Source organism: Drosophila elegans, unplaced genomic scaffold (genome assembly GCF_018152505.1).
Source record: "Drosophila elegans isolate 14027-0461.03 unplaced genomic scaffold, ASM1815250v1 contig_208, whole genome shotgun sequence".
Taxonomy (NCBI): domain Eukaryota; kingdom Metazoa; phylum Arthropoda; class Insecta; order Diptera; family Drosophilidae; genus Drosophila; species Drosophila elegans.
The window spans coordinates 5,831,612-5,852,084 of record NW_024545578.1 but is presented as its reverse complement, the minus strand read 5'-3'; the positions used below and the strand labels follow the sequence as shown (position 1 = coordinate 5,852,084).

Below are 20,473 nucleotides of genomic sequence, written 5' to 3'. Positions count from 1 at the left end.
TAGGATGTTCATGCTTCGCTTCATGCAAACCGCCAAAATCTATACAGTTGGGCACACATAATTTAAACCACCATCTGGCGCATTTTAAAACTGTGTTGGAAAAAGTTTGCTATGCAGAAAATATATTAAATAATCTAGTTGGTAATTTCTTTGGTTTTTAAAAATTCCTAAAATAGTGTTGACGCACATATTCAATATTCATCCTTTAAAATGATTTCGTACTTAATTACGAACATTTTTATTTTATTTGGTATGGTATTTGAATTGAAGTTAAAGGAAGTAATAGAAAGTAATACAAATCAATCGAAAAAACAAAAACAAATTAAGTATTAAATTGTTTTTGTTTAAAAGATTGTTTTATTTAAAAAACTTGCTTAAAATGTAGCCCTTTAAAAAATTTTGTATAGCTTTTCTAAATATATTTTGTATAATATTTCATTAAATTTAAGGAAGTCGGTGTAATGGAAGCTGTACTGTAGTAGCATCCTCATCTCGGTGGTCTGCCATTATTTCACAAGTGGCGATGTGAGTGATTGCGATAAGGACGTCGCTGTCCGGGGATCAGGAGTGGTTAATCTATATATATATTTGGTCGCTTTATGAGTTAGTTCCCCTAGCAACTCCCGAAGTCGAAGTCGAGAGCCAAAGCAGGCAAAATTTATGGTTGTTTACAGCAGATTGCACACCCCATTTGCTTTGTTTTGCACTCGCTGCCACTTGACACACATTTTGGGCCAAAACTCAAGATGGCTATATGACGATGACGATGACTCTTGAAAAACCGAAAAACTTACGCAGTTTTGTCTCTTTAATTAGTGCAAGGCCGCGGGGCGGGGAAGTGGTTGCCAATGTTCGTAAGACCCTCGGGAGGGCCAAAGTGAAAGTGCCTCAGCATCATATGCATGATTTGTGAAAAGTTTCCCCGGGTAACTCCAGTTTCCCCCATTCGTCTTTTTCCCCCTGCCAGCCAGTCAAGCTTGTTTTGCCAAGTTTATGAATTTCATAGCCAAAGTTTTTCGGCAGAGCATAACATGCGCCCAACTTGTAAGCTGCTCCCTTGTTTCCTCGTCTTTTCGTCCTTTTCGCGTGCAGCATATTTTCGGCGAAATCTTTGATATCCTTATGGCGAGGAGCAGTTAACGGGATGCGGGTTCCAGGACCCGCATATTACAGCAAAAACTCTGGCGGGTCGTTAAGTTCCACCATTTAACAATTAGCCGATTAAGCTGTCAGGATGGGTTATCGATGGGGATATTGTCTTTACTAGTGACAAGAAATAGTCATAAATATGTTTATTAAAATACAAATGCATAAAAAATGCCTTGGCTTTGTCCCAAATCTCTTCATAGTGTTTACTTATTTCGTTTTAAAAGGATAGGGGTTATATTTATTTTCTTTCCATTTATTAAGCTACCTATTTCTTATAAAATAATTATAATTTAAATATATTTCAAAACTAGAAAACTTGAATATTTTGCCTTCCTGATGAATATTCGTAATTTCCAACATAAAAGTAAAGTATTTAATTACTCCCTTAATAGCAAACAAACCAGGAAGTATATAGCAAACATTTAAGATAAAGCATTTGCATATTCCCACATGAAATATATATATATATATATAAATTATAGTTAAAATAACCAAAATTATTTTTAAAGATGCACCTTTCACACATTCCAAAGTGACATCAAAAACACAAAGCAAAATCCTGAACAAATAACAAAACGAAACAAATTAAAACAAATTGGAAAACTTATTAGCAAAAGCCATTAAACAAATACGACCGTGCTGCCCGTGCGACCTTTTGCCAACTATCAATCTTGAGCGGTTCGTTGAACTCCCAAACGAGTAGTACGCAAATTAGCGATAGTCACTTGAGAAATTAACGTTCGAAACTATTAATAAATGCCCAAACTGTGCGAGCAGCAAACGTAAACGTACGCCGCCATTAAAATGTTCGAACACCATTGTGTTTTTGCATTAGATCTTGTTAAGAGGTCCGATGCTCGCACTTGACCGTGAAACCATATCTTAAGCTCTGGCAATAGCAATCGAATCCGATCGAAGCAGCGAACGACAAACGAAAGCGAAACGTAGAGCGTTTAGTTCCGCACTGGGCAATCTTCGCCCGAACTCCACCTGGCCACTATGGGTTATATTAACCAAATTTTGTATACAAATTTCAATTATTTGATGATATAATAAAGAATTTCATTTGAGTCAATGTTTCTTCACATTTTGTAAAGATTGCGTTATTAAACAAAACTGAAAGCTATTCGTTAAGATATCTAAAATTTTTACTAAATCACATTTTTGTTATGTGTTATAGCAAAAACAAAAAGTAGAAATCATCAAATTTCATCAAAGAATATACACAATATGAGCTCCGAACTTTATTTTCTTCGTTTATATATAAAGTACTGGATGTGGTGTTGTTTAATTGCTAAAAACCAAATACGACAAGTGACTTTTAAGCTTCTATAACTTTAAAAACTGAAAACAAAAATTGAAGCATCACAAACGAAGAAGAGTAATTTAATAAGTTTGATGGTTTGATTTGTGTTTTGTACGTCGGACTTTTAAATCACTTTTGTATAACATATACAGATTAAATTTGTATTTAGTTATCTTTATATTTTCCAGCAATAATGCCAATTTCCCCACCGTACCGTGGACCAAACCGGCTACCAGCTGGGCTTAATTTCCACGTGAATATGAAGCCGGGAGTCGGAGACTGAGGCAGACACAGATACAGAAATGGAGATGGAGACGGAGACGGGGGCACTTGAGGGCTCGAGTGGCGCATGTTGGGGCTCATTGTTTGTTTTTGTTACCGATTCGGAATCGGTTTCGATTTCGATTTCGGCTTCCGCCGCTGTTTGCCGGCAAACAGAGCGCTGCTCATTGTTTGATTTGAAGCTGGCAAACATTGGAGCGTATAAATATGCGGACAAATTGCGACGATTAATCATTCGACCCATAGATTCCACCGTCAAAGCAATTAGCTTGGAGATCTATAGCAAAATGGTGAATATCCCAGTAGCATCAGGACCTGTAACCTCCAGGATTACTTCATTTAACACGCACTTTTCAATACCCTTGCAGAAACTTTTCCTAGCGTGCATCTTTATTGCCGCCGCGACGGCTGCAGTGATTCCTGTCGAACAAGCCAGGCACCGTCGTGACGTCACCGAGCTCGTGAACGAGTACATCCCGCCGGCGGAGGAAGTTGGCGCCGATCTGGCCCAAGACCCCGCTGCCCTGGGAGAGGATGGATACCGCTACAAGACCGTGCGCAGGCTGAAGCTCCGCCACCGCCGTGATGTCTCCGAGATTGACAATGAGTACCTGCCTCCTTCGGAGGAGGTCGTCACCGAAGCCCCTATTGAGGAAGCCCCCGTTGAGGAAGCCAGCCAAGATTCTGCTGTCCTTGCTGCCGATGGATACCAGTACAAAACCGTGCGTCGTTTGAAGTACCGCCAGCGTCGCGATGTCTCCGAAATTGCCAACGAATACCTGCCCCCTTCGGAGGAGGTCGTCACCGAAGCTCCCTTGGAGGAGGCTCCCGTAGAGGAAGCTTCTCAGGATTCCGCTGTCCTGGCCGCCGATGGATATCAGTACAAAACTGTCCGTCGCCTGAAGTACCGTCAACGCCGTGATGTTTCCGAGATCGCCAACGAATATCTGCCACCCACTGAGGAAGTTGTTGCTGATGCCCCAGTTGAGGAGGTTCCCGTTGAGGAAGCCAGCCAGGATTCAGCTGTCCTTGCCGCTGATGGTTACCAATACAAAACCGTCCGTCGCCTGAAGTACCGCCAACGTCGTGATGTTTCCGAGATCGCCAACGAATATCTGCCACCCACTGAGGAACTTGTTGCTGATGCTCCTGTTGAGGAGGCTCCAGTGGAAGAAGCTAGCCAGGACTCAGCTGTCCTTGCTGCCGATGGATACCAGTACAAGACTGTGCGTCGTCTTAAGTACCGTCAGCGTCGTGATGTCTCCGAGATTGCCAATGAGTATCTGCCACCCACTGAGGAGGTCGTCACTGAAGTCCCTCTTGAGGAAGCCCCCGTTGAGGAAGCTTCTCAGGATTCCGCTGTCCTTGCTGCCGATGGATACCAGTACAAAACCGTGCGTCGCCTGAAGTACCGTCAGCGTCGTGATGTGTCCGAGATCGCCAACGAATATCTGCCTCCTAGCGAGGAAATTGTTGCTGATGCCCCAGTTGAGGAGGTTCCAGTTGATGAAGCTAGCCAGGACTCGGCTGTCCTTTCTGCTGATGGATACCAGTACAAGACCGTCCGTCGTTTGAAATACCGCCAGCGTCGTGATGTTTCCGAGATCGCCAATGAGTACCTGCCACCCACTGAAGAGGTTGTCACCGAAGCCCCCATTGAGGAAGCTCCAGTTGAGGAAGCCAGCCAAGATTCCGCTGTCCTTGCCGCTGATGGTTACCAATACAAAACCGTCCGTCGCCTGAAGTACCGCCAACGCCGTGATGTTTCCGAGATTGCGAACGAATATCTGCCCCCCACTGAGGAAGTTGTTGCTGATGCTCCTGTTGAGGAGGTTCCGATCGAGGAAGCCTCTCAGGACTCCGCCGTTCTCTCTGCTGATGGATACAAGTACAAGACTGTTCGCCGCCTGAAGTACCGTCAACGCCGTGATGTTTCCGAAATCGCCAATGAGTACCTACCCCCTACCGAAGATGCTGCCACCGAAGCTCCCATTGAGGAAGCTCCAGTTGAGGAAGCTTCTCAGGATTCCGCTGTCCTGGCCGCCGATGGATATCAGTACAAAACTGTCCGTCGCCTGAAGTACCGTCAGCGCCGTGATGTGTCCGAGATCGCCAATGAGTACTTGCCACCCACTGAGGAGGTTGTCACCGAAGCTCCCATCGTGGAGGCTCCAGTCGAGGAAGCCAACCAAGATTCTGCTGTCCTTGCTGCGGATGGATACCAGTACAAAACCGTGCGTCGTCTTAAGTACCGTCAGCGTCGTGATGTGTCCGAGATCGCCAACGAATATCTGCCTCCTAGCGAGGAAGTTGTTGCCGATGCCCCAGTTGAGGAGGTTCCAGTTGAGGAAGCTAGCCAGGATTCAGCTGTCCTTTCCGCCGATGGCTACAAATACAAGACCGTGCGTCGTCTTAAGTACCGCCAGCGTCGGGATGTTTCCGAGATCGCCAACGAGTACCTGCCGCCTTCGGAGGAGGTCGTCACCGAGGCTCCCTTGGAGGAGGCCCCCGTTGAGGAAGCTTCTCAGGACTCCGCCGTCCTGGCCGCCGATGGATACCAGTACAAGACCGTGCGTCGCCTGAAGTACCGCCAGCGCCGCGATGTGTCCGAGATTGCCAGCGACTACCTGCCGCCCACCGAGGAGCAGGTGGCCGTTGATGCGCCCGTCGAGGAAGTGTCCCAGTCGCAGGACTCCGCCGTCCTCGGTGACGAGGGCTACCAGTACAAGACCGTGCGCCGCCTGAAGCTGCGCCACCGCCGCGCCCTGTAAGCCTGGCTGTCCTCTACCTTTGTATACCTGTATACCTGTACCTGAACCCGAACTGCTCGTTCGCGACTAGAAGCACTCACCCCACCAACCACTACTAGGCCGTAAGTTTTGCTATTATTTAACGATTGAAATCAACGAATAAATCCAACGAAAATTGTTATACCATAACCGAGCCCATTTCAATGGGCCACGCACCTGTTGGGAATGGGACTTGGACTTGGACTCGATTCCATAAATTGTGTACCTTTTCGCTTAGTTATGACAGCAACAGTTAAGCTCATGGCTCAGCGCACAAGAACGCAATTATCCAAAGGCGAGTCGGACGACGAGGGCAAAGGTGAAGGGTCAGCGGGTTGGCCAGGACTCGACCCGGGATCCGGTCCCGGGTCCTGGCACCTTGCTCCCAGCCAGGCGCAACTTCGGCGAACTCTAACAAATACTTTAAGCTATGCTTTTGAAGATGTTAATCTCATGTCAAGTCCACTTTACACACAACGTTAAGGGTTTGCCCTGGCCTGCCATGTCCTGCTCAGCCCCTTTATCCCTGCACTGAAAGAAAACAGGGGAAGTTGCTGGTCAGGAACATAAAGGAATTTCATATTAAATCTTTATGCAACTCAATTTAAATACAGCATATTTTTAAAATATCTAATAAAGATTACACTATAAAAAAAAAAACAAAAAAAAAAAATAAATAGAAAAAAAAAATTATGATAATAATAATAAACTGTTAAATCGAAATCAAAACTTCATATAGTTGCGAAATTGATATAATATTTTTTGAATAAGATATAATAATAATACAAATGTAAAATCGTAATCAAAATGATGAATAATTTTTGTAATAATAATCATTTGGTTAATATTTTGTTAAAATGTTCCCACCCGCCAGGAACAAAGTCAACCATTGATTTGTGAGTGTGTGTGTGCGGGTGTTTGGTGTTGGCAGCAGCAGCGGCAGCAAAAAAAGTTGTTAAGTTAAAAGGCATTTGAACCGCAGCGAGCCAAGGATTTCGGTCAGCGCTCCTTTCCTGGGATCTAACAACTTCCTTTGCACGCGCCTCCAACAACGAGGTTTGGCCAAAACGGGCAGGACGCGGGGGCCACAGCCGTTGGACAGACCAACTAATAATAATTTATCGATCCCCTAGCCCAAGTAGTCACATACGTGGGTCGCCCTATGATTTATGGCAGCCAGGGACTTGAGTGGGCGGGTCCAAAACGGGGATCTGGAGGAGGAGAGGTCGGAGGAGGAGGTCCTGGCACAGTCCAAGGTGCCAGACTGGCGGCCAGCGCAGTGCCAAATTGGTTTAATGTGTGGTTAGACAACTTATTTAACGTTTTCAAGTGGTTAGCGCCCACACAATCTCGCCCTGCCAGATGTGGAGCAGGGACAGTCAGTCAGCGGATCGGGCACTCAGGTGGCCCAGCTCTCGTTGCCCGCGGCCAGGTGTGGATACACTACACTAAAACCGTTTTATAACCATAGTTTTGAAGAATTTTTTCGAATAAATAAATTATACATTAACAAGAAATGCTAACCAAAGTTTTAGATGTTAGAAAGCCGTTGTTTGTTAAAGGGCCTTGCAAAGGCCGAACTTTGAGAAAACTTATAGTTTTCATAAGGTAAACCCGTAAAATCTTAAATATATATTTAACTTTAAAAAACTGGGTGCCTAACTGGTGCCTAAATATATTGATGTTCTCCATTAGGAAATTTTAAACTAAATCTCAGCAAATTAAAATTTGTTTTATAATAGAGTAGATTGCTACATCTTTAATTTTAAGATGTTTTGATTTGATCCACCGAACTTTAAGGGATTACAGAAATAACAGTAAAGTTTGTTAAAATAATGCAGTTAATAATGTTGTTGTTTTACAAAAAAAAATTATTATTGTATTACAGACAGACATGACTGTTTGTTTTTACATATTTCAACTATTTATTGAAATTTGCTACTCCATATTTTTCTGAATGTACGCCGATTTGTTTCGTTTTGTTTGGCCCCATAAATCATGCAATGCCGTTATTTACTCTTTGTCGAGCGGCAAACTGGTTACGTATGCCACTATCTGCGGTATCTACAAGTGCACAAGCCCCCGGGCTAACGCCTCCACTTTGGTGGGGTATTGGGCACTCAAATCGGAATGGAGCATAAATCAGTTGAAGCCATTTTGTGAGCACGCCATCAAGGCGAAATTATGACATCATTAAAACAATTATCTGCGCTAAATTATACGATCTGATAAGTCGCGACAAGACTTTCCTCACTCCCCACAAAATATAGTTTCATTTTGGGGGGAGCAATCACATAAAAATTTTATGAATTATTTCAAATATTTTCAATTACCAAGGGTTCAAGCCGGCGCGAAAGCTGCGGAGCACCACATAAATAGATTTATGCTCCACTCGAGCATGGCACATTAACAGGACATTCCAAGGAGCAGCGACAGTAATGAAAGTGAAATTATGGCTTTCGACCCTGACCCGCTGGCAACTGCCTCAAATTTTAGCTTGATTAAAATTCAAAAAGTTCTCGGTCACATGCTCGGCCATAATTTATCACTTAATGGCCTCTCATTATTGAAGTGGGGTGTAATTTGTTGATCCAACTGTCTCACCAAAATCAATTCCCGCCGCTGATTAGCTCGGCTCCCCATTTTAGCCACATGCAAATAGAACGATCTGAGGGACAGGATAAGATGTCAGGATACCACTGCTCAACCATTATGACATCAGAAACACAGGGAAAATATTCTGGTAAATTTCCACTTTTTCCAGAAATTTAAAACCAGTTGTTGAAGTTAATCCACGATTCTTTAAGCTTGCTTCATAAGAAAAGATATATAAAATTTGTAAAACCAAGATTTTTATAAGCAAATATTAAAGAGTAAGTCCCTTAATCCTCGAATATCACATTTCTTTCGGTGCAGGGACATGGACATGAACATGGACATGACTATATCTATCTGTGTGGTAAACATGGAGCAGCAACTTTATGACCACAATATAATTTATTCAATGCCATTTGGGGGAGCCAAAGCAGGAGACGGGGCCACAGCAAGACAAGCAATTGACATTTTTGTGACTTTTGAAAACTATAAAATGTGCAGCTCGGAACATGGTACATGGAGCATGGCAACTAGCAAATAGCGAACTCAAGCCAAGGAAAGGCAAAAGCATAATGATGACGGGCATAAAGACCACACAACAGACAGCTCTGGCTATATGGTTATACCATACCATACCAGACATACGAGTATAGAGACCAGAGACCAGTCCGGCTGAGCCGGGCATAAAAATAGCCCCGACGGAGCCCGTAGTTGTTGGACAAAATAATAAAGTTGCGCTTGATTATGTGCTGGCCTCGGACACAAAGAAGTAAATACAAATACGCCGGCAACTAGACTGAAATTGTCAGGACTTACAGGACATTACACGTCCGCCCACGAGGATCTGTTGGCCACAGGACCTTGGCCATTTGTCCATTTGTCCAGCTCGTCAACAGCCAACCACCGGGCAGCAACAGCAACATCAACAGCTACAGCAACACACCAACTTGCACATCCACATCCACACGAGACCGGAGGAGCGTATGCCGGATATCCTTTTTGACATGTCATTAAATTTTATACACACAATAATTTTTCACAATTTGCTTTATGGCCATTTTAAGAGACTGTCCCGTGTTGAAAATTCTCCACACGCCCATGAAAACATCGACACCCCGAACAAAGGTTAAGACAGTGATATAGACACATATCAAATGCCTTAAGTTTTCCCCGACTGACCGGTGAAAATGATGAATGGACAGGGGCCAACTGCTTTGGGTCAACGAAATAAGATGGAATTGATATAAAATTGCTGTAGAATATTCAATCATTCACTGGGTGAGCTTATGTTACGACTTAAGAAGAGCTGTTCTCAGATGTTGGGCAAATTGAAAATTATTTGTACATTTTCAATGAGTTGATGTAGCGTTTTGCATAAATAATAAGGCCAGAAGCTTTGTCTGGCATTCCGTTAAAAGGTTTGCTGTTAAGGGTTTGGCGAAAACTAATCAAGCTTATTGCTCTGCAAGTTTTATTTTGACTCGGGAAAATATAAGCTGTTATATTGTTTAATAAAAACAAAGCATTGATTTTTAATGTTTATTAAAACGTTGGCCTGTTCAAAAATATAAATGAAAAAAAATCAAGCATTCGCTGCAAAAGCAATCTACAAACTTACTTCTAAATTCAGAATGTTAAACTTTATAAAAAAACCAACACCTAATTTAAATTTTAGCTAATTCATAGCTTTGCAAGTGACTTAGACGAAAGCCCCCCACTGTCCTACTCCAATGAAACGCACTAAATGATTATTTGTAATCATCTTTCGGAAGGCAAACATCAAACCGCAGAACGATTATGGCAACTCTCTACGGTCGTAAGCTCCCAAGGCAAAAGGCAGAAGGATCCGCATCCGAAGGACACTTGTCTGTACTGTATAATTTTACGGCCATTAAGTATTATTTCAAAATCGAACCGAGTCACACTAAGCCTTTGTTTGCTTGTGTCCGGTGTTTGTAGATTGCTGAAATTATAGACTTTATTATGACAAACTGATGACTGGGCCAAGTGCCGGTGTTGTTAAATTGGCTTAAGGTGGAATTATAGAGTGCCGAAACGAATCGAACTGAATCGATACTAGGGCAATCAGAGGGGGGCAAGAAGCAGTCAAGTCAAAACAGACAGATATCCCCACAAAATGCAAAGCGAACTTGAAAAGTCTGCAAAAAGGGGGGCATTTTGGCGGGGAACTGCACTTCCCGACTTGTAACCCCGCCCCTTGCCATCCCGCTAGTTAGCCATATGTGGTTGTCAACCAAAGCCAAGTCACTCTCTGGCAATAAAGGAAATCTTCTTACAAAACATTCGCTTAAGTTTATTCAAACCAACTTAGATAACACTCGAAGAATAAGGAGACCGAGCAATATATGGAATGGGTTTGGGTGAGTATCAGGATGAGGGGAAATAAAGGAGACATCCGGAGCAGGGAGCAGAGACAAAGGAGCCACCAATCAGTCAGGCGGAATAAGCATCACCGCACGAGCCCTCAAACTTTTCTTCGTCCCTCTGCCCCTTCCAATATCCCCCAATTACAATGTCTTTTGTTTTATATATGTGACAGCACTGGGTAAAACTAGGTTTTGAAATAAGGAATAAGACTTATAAAAGAAAACAATGAACAACACAGTTCTGGAAAGTATAACAAATATTTCATAAGTAGAAACTTTCCCTTTTGGTAAAATAAAATTCTGTAAAACGCAAGTGCCGTTTTAATCATTGTTGTTCAGTTTTTCTTAACAATATTAAAAATGTTATTTAATGTTGCAACAGAAATACAGCTAATTTAATTTGAACTTTTATAATTTATTTCGTTGCTGACTAGTCTTTAATTGATTTCTCTCAGTGTGAAAAAAACACCAGGCAAGGCAAGCTAAACGCTTACTTTCTCTCTCACTTCGTTGGCCGTTTTTGGCCATTTTGTGTCTGCTACGTTGGCTCGGATTAAATGTATGACCGAGGAGCAGTTCAAAACCATGATTACACTTCAATCTATTTTCTGCTCCGGTCGACTGTCTCCATTTTGTTTTATGTGTGTGCTCCGTGTGTGAGTGGGTGTGTGGGTGTGTGTGCGGCAGAAGCGAAACACAAAAATGGGATTCTGTCGAGAAAAATGCGTTTCAAAGACATATAAAATGTTCGGGGGGATATTGGATATAAACCATTGAATTTAATCAAAAAGGATTTAGGGCTGGATGTGCGTGGGCCGCCTTCTGCAGCCACAATGGGTTATCCAGGCTTGACCTTGCGCCTTGAAAAATCGCGCACTCTGCCACGTGGCTTCCCATTTCCCCCGCCCACTTGAGGCCACCACCCCACTTCCCGCGATTCCCAGCGAAAGTGGTCATAAAACTAGTGGAGTAGTAAAAGTAAGTTGTAGATGCCAGGACATCATGTCCTGATAGCCGAAAAGGTTGCTCAATTGCTGCCCGAAATAGTTCGTGTTATTATTATTCAAATTGGGGGAAAGCGGATCTAAGCATTTGAGTGCCTGAACATTTGGAGTAAGTACCCAAAGCTGAGGTAAAAACATTTTATGCTTTTGTATTCTCTGGGGATTAAAAAAACATAATTTGGATGTCTGGGTGTGTGCTTTAAAGTACAACATTTTTATCATATATTCAAGCTTTAAATTTGAATTCGTTTTAAAGAGAAATACAATGTTTTACTGCATGTTATTATTTTACGACTTAAATTAATTGCTTCATATATTATATGTTCTTAAAACCTCCATAGATAGCAGATTTTAAAAATAGAGTGCCTTATTATATAGCCAGCACTAAATATTTAATCCCATAGTTTTACACAATTAAGCCATTGTTTAAAAAGCTCTAGAGATTTTAGTAACACACCATGAACACTTGTTCACCTTGACTTCCGCCCCCAATTCGTAGCGGACTCTGGGGCTTAAAGTTGAAAGCCGCCGCCAGTCGGATGACCCATGTGACCCCAATTTTCCACCTCCACAGTTCTCCTTTCCGGTGGCGCAGACGCCATTTTAAATGCTGCACAAATGCACAAAAAAATCGCTTAGAGCACTTTGCTGGCAAATGCATAATTAAGTTATTAGGACAACAACGAAAACACTGCAAGCTAACGGAATTATCTAAGCAGAGGCCCGGGGAAAGCGGATGCGGCTGCCTGCCGGGGATGAAGGATGCACGATGAAGGATCGGAGCAGGAGCAGGAGCAGGGGATGGCAGGACCAACCAGGGGCAAGGTTAGCATCCTGTCTGGCCAACCACCAGTAGGCATATAGCGAAGGATGAAGGACGAAGGACGGAACGGATTCTGTCGAGCGGTGCGTGCAACAAATTCGTTAACCGTTTGCCAGCCACCGCTCAACACCCAACCCCAAACCTAAAACGCAGCCGGCGGCAACATCGAGTTACACTTGAAAAACCTAAAGTCAACTTAAAAATGTACCTAAAAAAAACAAAACAATAATTTTACTTTTCTGAAAAACAATCTGCTCATTCCTTAGAACTTATTTCAAGTGATTTCAAATCAATGAAAAATTGTTCAAGCCTAAGCCGTAATTTCTTATACAAATGAATGTCATTTTACCCAATTTCAATTTTAGGCTAGTTAACAAACTATTAACCAAAACAAAAGAATTTTTATAAATAGTTTTTAGAATCAAACTTTTACAAGAAGATATTTGTTTTGTAAGCCACTTTGGTAGCTTATGTGAACTCAACACAATCTTAATGAATTATTAAAGCATTTGGATCCTTTATTGGTAAATTAAATTTTCAATTCTTAAATGTTTTTATATGTTAAACAAATGAAACAAAACGATTTTGATTTATAGAACTGTTTTAAAACCTAAAAAAAAATATTTTAAATATTGACAGTATATTCGCGAAAAAAATCTAACTTAAATACGCAATTTTTAAAAAGAAAAATGTTGACATTCCTAAGTCTTAAAATCCTTTTTAAGATGTGCCAAAGTAATCAAGCAAAATATAATAATAAATAAATTGCTTTAATTAATAAGTATATAAAGTATAAAATAAAGATGTTAAATCTTTTTTTTAAGATCCCTTACCTTATTTTTCCAGCAACTCCCTTATCCTTTTTCCCTCAGTAAAGTTGGGCTGGCTAAATTTGCAGAGTTATATTTCCTATGGGCGGTAACCGGGACCGCCCCTTTATGCACACACACTCACACAGTGGCAGAATTGCTCAGACGTTATAATTTGTAATCATGCTGAGTGCAGCGACGTCCCAAAAACCAGGAAGGGGTTGCTCGACCAGGACACGGGAACCAGAACCAGGACGAGGACGAGGATGAGGATGTGGATGAGGATGGGCATCCAGCAAGTGGTTGTTGACTGCCGGATGCTTAGCAAGGTCTTAGCTGTTATTACGCTCATGTGTCACTTTTCCAGGACTTTTGCAGGACCAAATGCGTGTGTCTACATTCTGTCGCCGTCTCGCCGTCTCGCTTACTCCTTTTCCAACTGTGTGTGTGTGTGCTCATATTTTATTCAGCATCTGGTGGTTATCCTATTGCTGCCCTCTCGCTCGCACTCGCTGGCCACTCCGTGTTTTTTTGACGTCTGCAGACATTTTGCCAAGTTAATCTCCGGTTTGTTTTCCTGATAATGGGTTTGTCAACGGTACTTTGTGATGCCCTCTCTTTCTGTCTGTCTGTCCCTGACAGTGTATGTGTGTGTGTGTGTGTGTGCGAGTATATCTATATTAATATTTGCATAAATGCAGTTGTAGTCGTGAGTGAGCTTTCTCCTTTTTTCACAGTCTGTCTGATGGACTCTTTGCCGTTGGTCCTTGTTTTTGCTGGCTCGTATTTACCCTGTCAGGCGATAAAAACAAGTGAGAGTGATAAAAAACGAATGAAAATAATGGGTTTTTTGAGTACCCTGGAATACCCTGGTTAAATATCAAAATATATTTTTAGAAATATTTGTGAAACAACCCATTTAATGATTAGTTTTGGCTGGCATTTAAAATATAATATTAATTATTAAATAGAAAAAAAAAGGTAGCTAAAAAAACAAATTTCGGATACAAAAGACTCTTAAGGGGATATATTTGACAGATTAAAAAAACAAACTCTAAGCTTTAAGGTAAAATATTTTAAATATTAACAAAAAACTACAATACATCAGGTGCAATTTGGCTTACGTTAATAGTTTAAAATAAAATTAAGTCCTGTTAATATGAATTAAACAAAAATCAGCAAATATTTTAAGTATATAAAATAAGTTTTTAATCCAATTAAAATAAGTAGAGGGCTGAAATATTAATTCAAACCTTCCATGTAGCCCAATACACCCTTTATAAATCCACACCCTTTAAACACCCATTATAGCTGGATCTTAAAATGGTGTTGCGTTTCAGCCACGCCCACAAATTTTATCTTGGCCCCGCCCCAAAATTAATCAAGCGGCTGTTGCAATTTTCTCACAACGCCAGCGAGTGACATATAAAGTAGTATGGGCGACTGCTGCAATCTGCTTCATCAGGATCAGCACCAGCATTGGACACCAGCAACCACCACCTGCTGGTGACAAGGAGTCAAAACCGAGTCCTGAATCTGAGTCCAGGCCGGAACACCTGGCCGCCTGTGCCGCCTGGGAGCTGGATCCGTCACGGGTGTCCTGGCCAAAAACTCGCTCACTTTGCTGCCTGATTTTGACAAGCTCAATTAGGGCAGCAACAGCAGCACTCTAACCGGATTGAAATCCGGATTGGGATGCGGATTTGGTGGTGGTGGTGGTGCTCCAAAGAAATGTTTTCGGCCATAATGGGGCAAAAAAGAAACCGTTAAATTAATTGCAGTTTTAAGCAGATTGAAACTTGTTAAACAGCGAGCCAACGAGCTTACAATCCGCAGCTGGCAGCGAAGTTTTTCCCACCCGCTGCACGCACAGTGCACACTGCACACTGCACCGCCCACACACACTGCACTTAAGATGATAATCATGTTTACGTGGCGCAAGTTAAATTGCTAACGTAATGGACTAACAGCAGGTGAGGACGAATCCACGCTAGAAGGATTCAAGGAGCAGCAGCTCGAAGTACAGTGCACATTAAATTTGACAAAATCACGGATAACAACAATAAAAATTGTTATATTATATCGAAGTTGAAATATTGCTCATCGAGTCTCGATTATTTAAAAAAAGAAAAAAAGATATTTTATTACTAGCAATGCAAATGTTAAATTTTTTATGACAATATTCTTATGCCACTGTCTAAGCTACTAAAAATAATAAATGCTTTAGGTTTTGATCACAGTACGTTCTTTATTGTTAAGTATTTTTTATTTAATTCAAAACTAATCCTAATCAAGTGAAGGTTTCTCAACTTGATTACTAAATTTATAAGATCCACAAATATATTTAATAGTGACGAATTTTTTTCACATATTTTTTCGGCCACATTTTATCGCAGTGTGCGAGCTGTTCTGGAGCTGTTCGTGCAGCTCATGCGTGCGCTGCTGTCAGCGGCACATTTTGGCTGCTTTCAAGTGGCCAACAACCTGGATGGCTCAGAAAAAGACCATTTGCTTGGACGTGCCACCGGGCGGATGGATGGGGATTGGATGCCCGGGATTGAATTGGAAGCTGGTTGCTGGAAGGACGGTGGATCGCAACGCTCCTGTGTGGTGTGCGCTTCATTGGACAACTGAATATGCAAATTGAATTGAGCGTATTATCGACAAGTGGGCGTGGGAGCGGTGGAGCGGTGGAGCGGAGGCGAAGGGGGCGTGGCCCTGCAGGTAAGCAGCCTCGGCTTGGCCATCAACATAATCGCTCAAGCCAAGGGCTTTGAACGGGATTGCTATGGCAATGGGCGATTGCGATGGGATCGGTGCCCAGTGGGCCAAGATGGTGGCAAATGGTGCACAAAATTAAAATTTTAATGGCTAGCAGCTGATGCTTGTTTGGCTTTCAGCGGAATGGGTTGAGGGTGGGGATGTGGATGAGGTTGAGGTTGAGGATGAGCCAAACAATAGCACGATTAAAGCCAAGTCAACGAGCAGCTCTAAAATCATTGTGGCTTGCATATGAATACGGAAAACTGTTGTATACTTATGGGCTGCATGGAAAAGCAGGGAAATGCTGCATGCTACCAGGTTGAGTATGGAGAAAAATTTGATACCCGAGTGTACTAGCAATATCACTGCCAGTTTTTAGGGTGCTTTTAAAATATGAGCCCCTTTTTATGAATTCCAATATTTTTCGGAGATTTTGCAACATTTCAATCCTTAGCTCCGTCAAAAAAATGTACTAAAAACAGCATTAGATACATTATACAATCATCAATTAAAATTCAAAGAATTTTCTGTATGCTATAAGTTAGTTCAGATGGTAAATCGATTTCTTTTTTGGCTTGCCTGACCCATACACAAATTATATTAAAAATCCTATCAAAACAAAATGTTAAAAATTAAAAATCAGCTTTAAAAAAAGGAAATATGGAAGTGCGGAATCATGTGATTTAAAAGTATTTTTTTTAAAAATCATACCTTTTCACAATCGAAACAAACGGAAGACATGTGACAGAAATTGTACGCTTGATAAAAAAGCGTTGTATATTTTACGATGTCCCCTGAAAAACGCAGTGATAAAGAGCGCTACGCTTGGACTAATGTTCTCATTTGGTTCTTTGTTCTCTGCTTTGAGTGTGTGTGTGGGTGGGTGAGTGTGTGCTTATACACACTCACAGCAACACACTCAAGTGCCCGGTTGATTGACGCACGTAAACAATTTTTTCATTGAAAGAAGAGGCCTCAGTCAACGACGAGCGCTGTTCGCGAGCGGAATTCCAGCTGCCGCAGAAATAGAACAAAACAAAGACGAAAAAACAAAAATCAAAAAAAAAAGTAAAAAAAAAAATTAACACAAATTAGAGCTATGTAAAAGTCCGAAAACGAACCGAAAATTGGTCAAGTGTCGCCGGCGGTGGGGCAATAAAGTGAAATAAAATATTCAGGGCATCACAGATGCCGCGATGACGGAGCCAATTAGTGCGGCGGTGCAGCGGCGACGTCAACTGCTGAGCAGCGTTGAAAGTTTGCGCGGTCGTGTTCGTCAAGTGCTGAAATGTGTTATTAATCTGCATATTGAGTTTTTGGTAATTGAACAGAGAACCCCTTCCCTTTGGTTCTGGACCCTCTCCATCCAAATCGTTTTTACCACACATGCGGCCACAGAGTGACACTTGTTTGCATATGTTGTTTGACCGAAAGTGCTGCACACTCACCCACATTGTCAATGGGCCAAAAGCGCTATATATTCAACCCCCTCGGTCTATATACTTTCCTCCTTATCTGGCCTTTGTGCCTCTTCTGTTATCTCCCCTTCTCTTACAACATGTTATCATGGATTTCACACTTTCTGTATATGCCCTTAAGAGCTCTTACTCTAAAAACAGACATTCAGTAAATGAGTTATAAAGTTTTTATACTCGGTGTACCTTAAATGTTTGTTCTCTTTATTATTAATATTTATTCTAAAAATTTTTACAAAATTTCTACAATTTCTAAAGTGGCAACCCACACTGAGTCCCATTTTTACCTAGCTCCAAACATTTTCTAGGTAATATCTTTTACATTGAAAACCATTTCTTAAAGTTTATTTTTATATATCACTAATTTTTATTTAATGTTACCCCCATTCAAATGGATACTTTAAATAGAAGCTTTAAAGAATATGTACAACTAGACGAATACGCAATATTTTAGGATTTTTAATGGTTTAGATATCTATGGTTTTCATGGCGTTTCAGCCTTTTTTCTCTCCATTACAAAAGTTCTTGCTGTTAACACTTTTGTGCATTGTCAACCGATTGTATCAATTAACCCCTTTTAGCCCCTGCGTATTTCCTCTGCCCCACTTTTGTTTTCGTTATTTCCCTTCCCGTTGCACCTGCTATCACCTGTTGTTTAACATTTTGCGCCCGGCAACTCTGTTAACAGCTGCGGCAGCGATTTGGAACATGTTAATGCAATTATAGCCAGTTATTGGGAACGAAATGTTAGAATGTTGTGCTGGTCAGGGGGTTGAGGGGGGTCTAGAGGGGTACAGGGGTTTGCAGTGATTACTTGCGCTACTAATTAGACGATGTCGGTTCGGCCATTGGCGAACGAACGGGTCCGCAATGTATAGCACAATCATGGGAAAATTAATAGAAGCCAATGAACCATTTCCGCCTAAAATATTAATTTAGTACTGATAAACAATTATCAAAATACAGTCCACAAAATAATTGTAAGTAAAAAAAACATTTGGTCTAATAATCCTTTTTACATTTTTTTTAATCAAATAAGAAATTGTCTAGACCATAAATTTGTTATTGTTGCTTTGCCCTTAATAAAACATTTAAATTAAATACACAAATATTTTCCACAGCTTCAAAGAACAACATATATATCTGTATAAAGGTTTTTGCATTTTAAGAACTATTTATCTGCTAGTGGGTGTATGAGGTTGGGTCCACCCTTTCGAAACATGCACCAAACATGAGCTTAGTTGGCCTGGCTGCGAGGCTTTGCTAATTGGGCACTAATAGAGACGGTAGTGACGAGGCCCATGAAAAGATATGGTAGCTGAAATCCGAGCCCACATCGCCAAATGAAGGGCGTGAACGGGGCGGGGCTGGGGGATGGCTCAGCCAGAAGGAAAGTAAGGCTATCAGTGACCGTAACGCCGTCACTGCCGTTGACAGTGTCATCGGATACCGCAATGCAAATCGAGCAAAATAAGCGATTTTCAGTTAATCCAATTTCAACCCACATCTCGCAGGTGCTCGAGTCCGATGTAGCGGCTCTCCTGGATGAGGTGCGGGAATTCAACGATGACCACGAAGAGATGTTGCGTCTGGACAGGATGATCGAGACTCTGAGGGACTACAGTGGACCCACGATATGCCACGAGTGGCCCTATCCCCTCATCTTCAAGGGCACAATCGACGAGGCCCACGTCGCACAAATACTCAATGCCAGTGAGCGGGAGCTGGAGGAGGAGTTGGTGAAGGTGTCTGGCGGGAGGGGCTGCATCCAGCTGGAATCCGACATGGTCACAGCTCAAAGGAGGTCGAAAATGCTGTGGTTCTCCAGGCGGAGCAGCAGGAAACGAGCTGAACGCTCAAAGGAAATCCATCCAGCTGTTTAAATGGCACTCTACGAGTACAACTAGTCCGAATTAAATGTGAACAAAAAAATATATAAAGATGATTTTGTAACTGGAATCTGCCATTAAAATAAACATTTTCAGCTTTTATAATACAAAAATAAATAAAACTTGTTAAATAAAATTGAATACATTAACTAAACTCAGTTAATCATCTAATTTGAACTTCTTAAGAAATGAATGTGTGTTAAAATCTATAGTATTTATAAAAAAAAACAAAGAAAGACGAAGATGTTTATAAAAGACTGCGTTAAGAATTGCATTATCCTGACACTGATAAGTCATCTTATAGTTAAGTAATAGATTTCTTGCTAACAGTTTTTCACAAACACTTATCTTTAAGATTTAGCTTATTGCCAAGTTTCCTTTGAGAAAGAACAGACGACTTGCCTTATCAAAAAATAAAATTACTCATTATCTATCTAAGAATTAAATGTGTTATGTGTTATATGTATTGCATATTTTGACCATTAAATCTTGTTGTTATAAAATTAAAATAATTCTTTTGTTGCAAAGTTGTCTTACTTTATCCCGACTTTTCTTTAAATGAGAATAAATTATTCAATTTTTATAGGCATTTTAGTAATATTTCCATTTCTGAGAGCCGAAATTGTCATTTCTGGTTATTTCATTTGCTGCGGTCGTGTATCATGGCTACATTTCAATATTAGCCCACACCACAGGCATCTTGCATTCATGATATTTGCGGTGGCGGTTGATTTTGACGGAGAGCGAACAGGCTCAGCGGGAATTCCAACTGAACGCGACATTCGGAGGATTCCCCTCTTCTAAATTGGATTTTCCGCTGGTCAGCCGCAACAAGTTACCGCACCTAATTAAAACGATTTCACACGCAGATTCCTTAAAGGTTCGAAAGCAAAAGTGTAAACAACAAGTGCCTTTATTTGATATTTTTGCACTCTTCGCTGGCGCTTCATGATTAATTATAAATAAAACCAGAAAAGACAGCAAAAGAAACAATAATAAAACGCGTTTCACTACCCGCAGTCGAATGTGTGTGTATGTGGGTAAATTATTCATAACGGTATTATCAGCTTTTCTGCGCTCTGCAGACTGATTAAATTGCTCGTCCATCGCTGGGAAAATGGAAAGGTTAACGGGGCGGCGAAGGAAAGCGGTGGGCAGTTGGCAGGGGCGCCAAAAGCTTACGACCCACGGTGGTGGTCAAA

General features: G+C 41.5%; 2 protein-coding genes across 2 annotated transcripts; both read left to right on the top strand.

Annotated features, from left to right (window-relative positions):
• Positions 1–2,924: 2,924 nt before the first annotated feature.
• Positions 2,925–5,676, top strand: LOC108146507 (fibrous sheath CABYR-binding protein). Its single transcript, XM_017272543.2, has 2 exons — positions 2,925–3,027; positions 3,106–5,676. The coding sequence occupies exons 1-2, from the start codon at positions 3,025–3,027 to the stop codon at positions 5,506–5,508; spliced, it is 2,406 nt and encodes an 801-aa protein (XP_017128032.1). The 5' UTR covers positions 2,925–3,024; the 3' UTR covers positions 5,509–5,676.
• An 11,210-nt stretch (positions 5,677–16,886) lies between these two features.
• Positions 16,887–19,712, top strand: LOC108146526. The gene is made up of 2 exons (XM_017272563.2): positions 16,887–17,226; positions 18,897–19,712. Exons 1-2 carry the CDS (start codon positions 17,104–17,106, stop codon positions 19,263–19,265), a joined length of 492 nt encoding a protein of 163 aa, XP_017128052.1. The 5' UTR covers positions 16,887–17,103; the 3' UTR covers positions 19,266–19,712.
• The last annotated feature ends 761 nt before the right edge of the window (positions 19,713–20,473 follow it).

Excerpts from the sequence above, each read along its gene's own strand:
- LOC108146526 (XM_017272563.2), top strand. The coding sequence starts at position 17,104 with ATGACGGAGCCAATTAGTGCGGCGGTGCAGCGGCGACGTCAACTGCTG. Across the intron at positions 17,227-18,896 it reads ATCTGCATATTGAGTTTTTG|GTGCTCGAGTCCGATGTAGC; the intron begins GTAATTGAACAG and ends CACATCTCGCAG.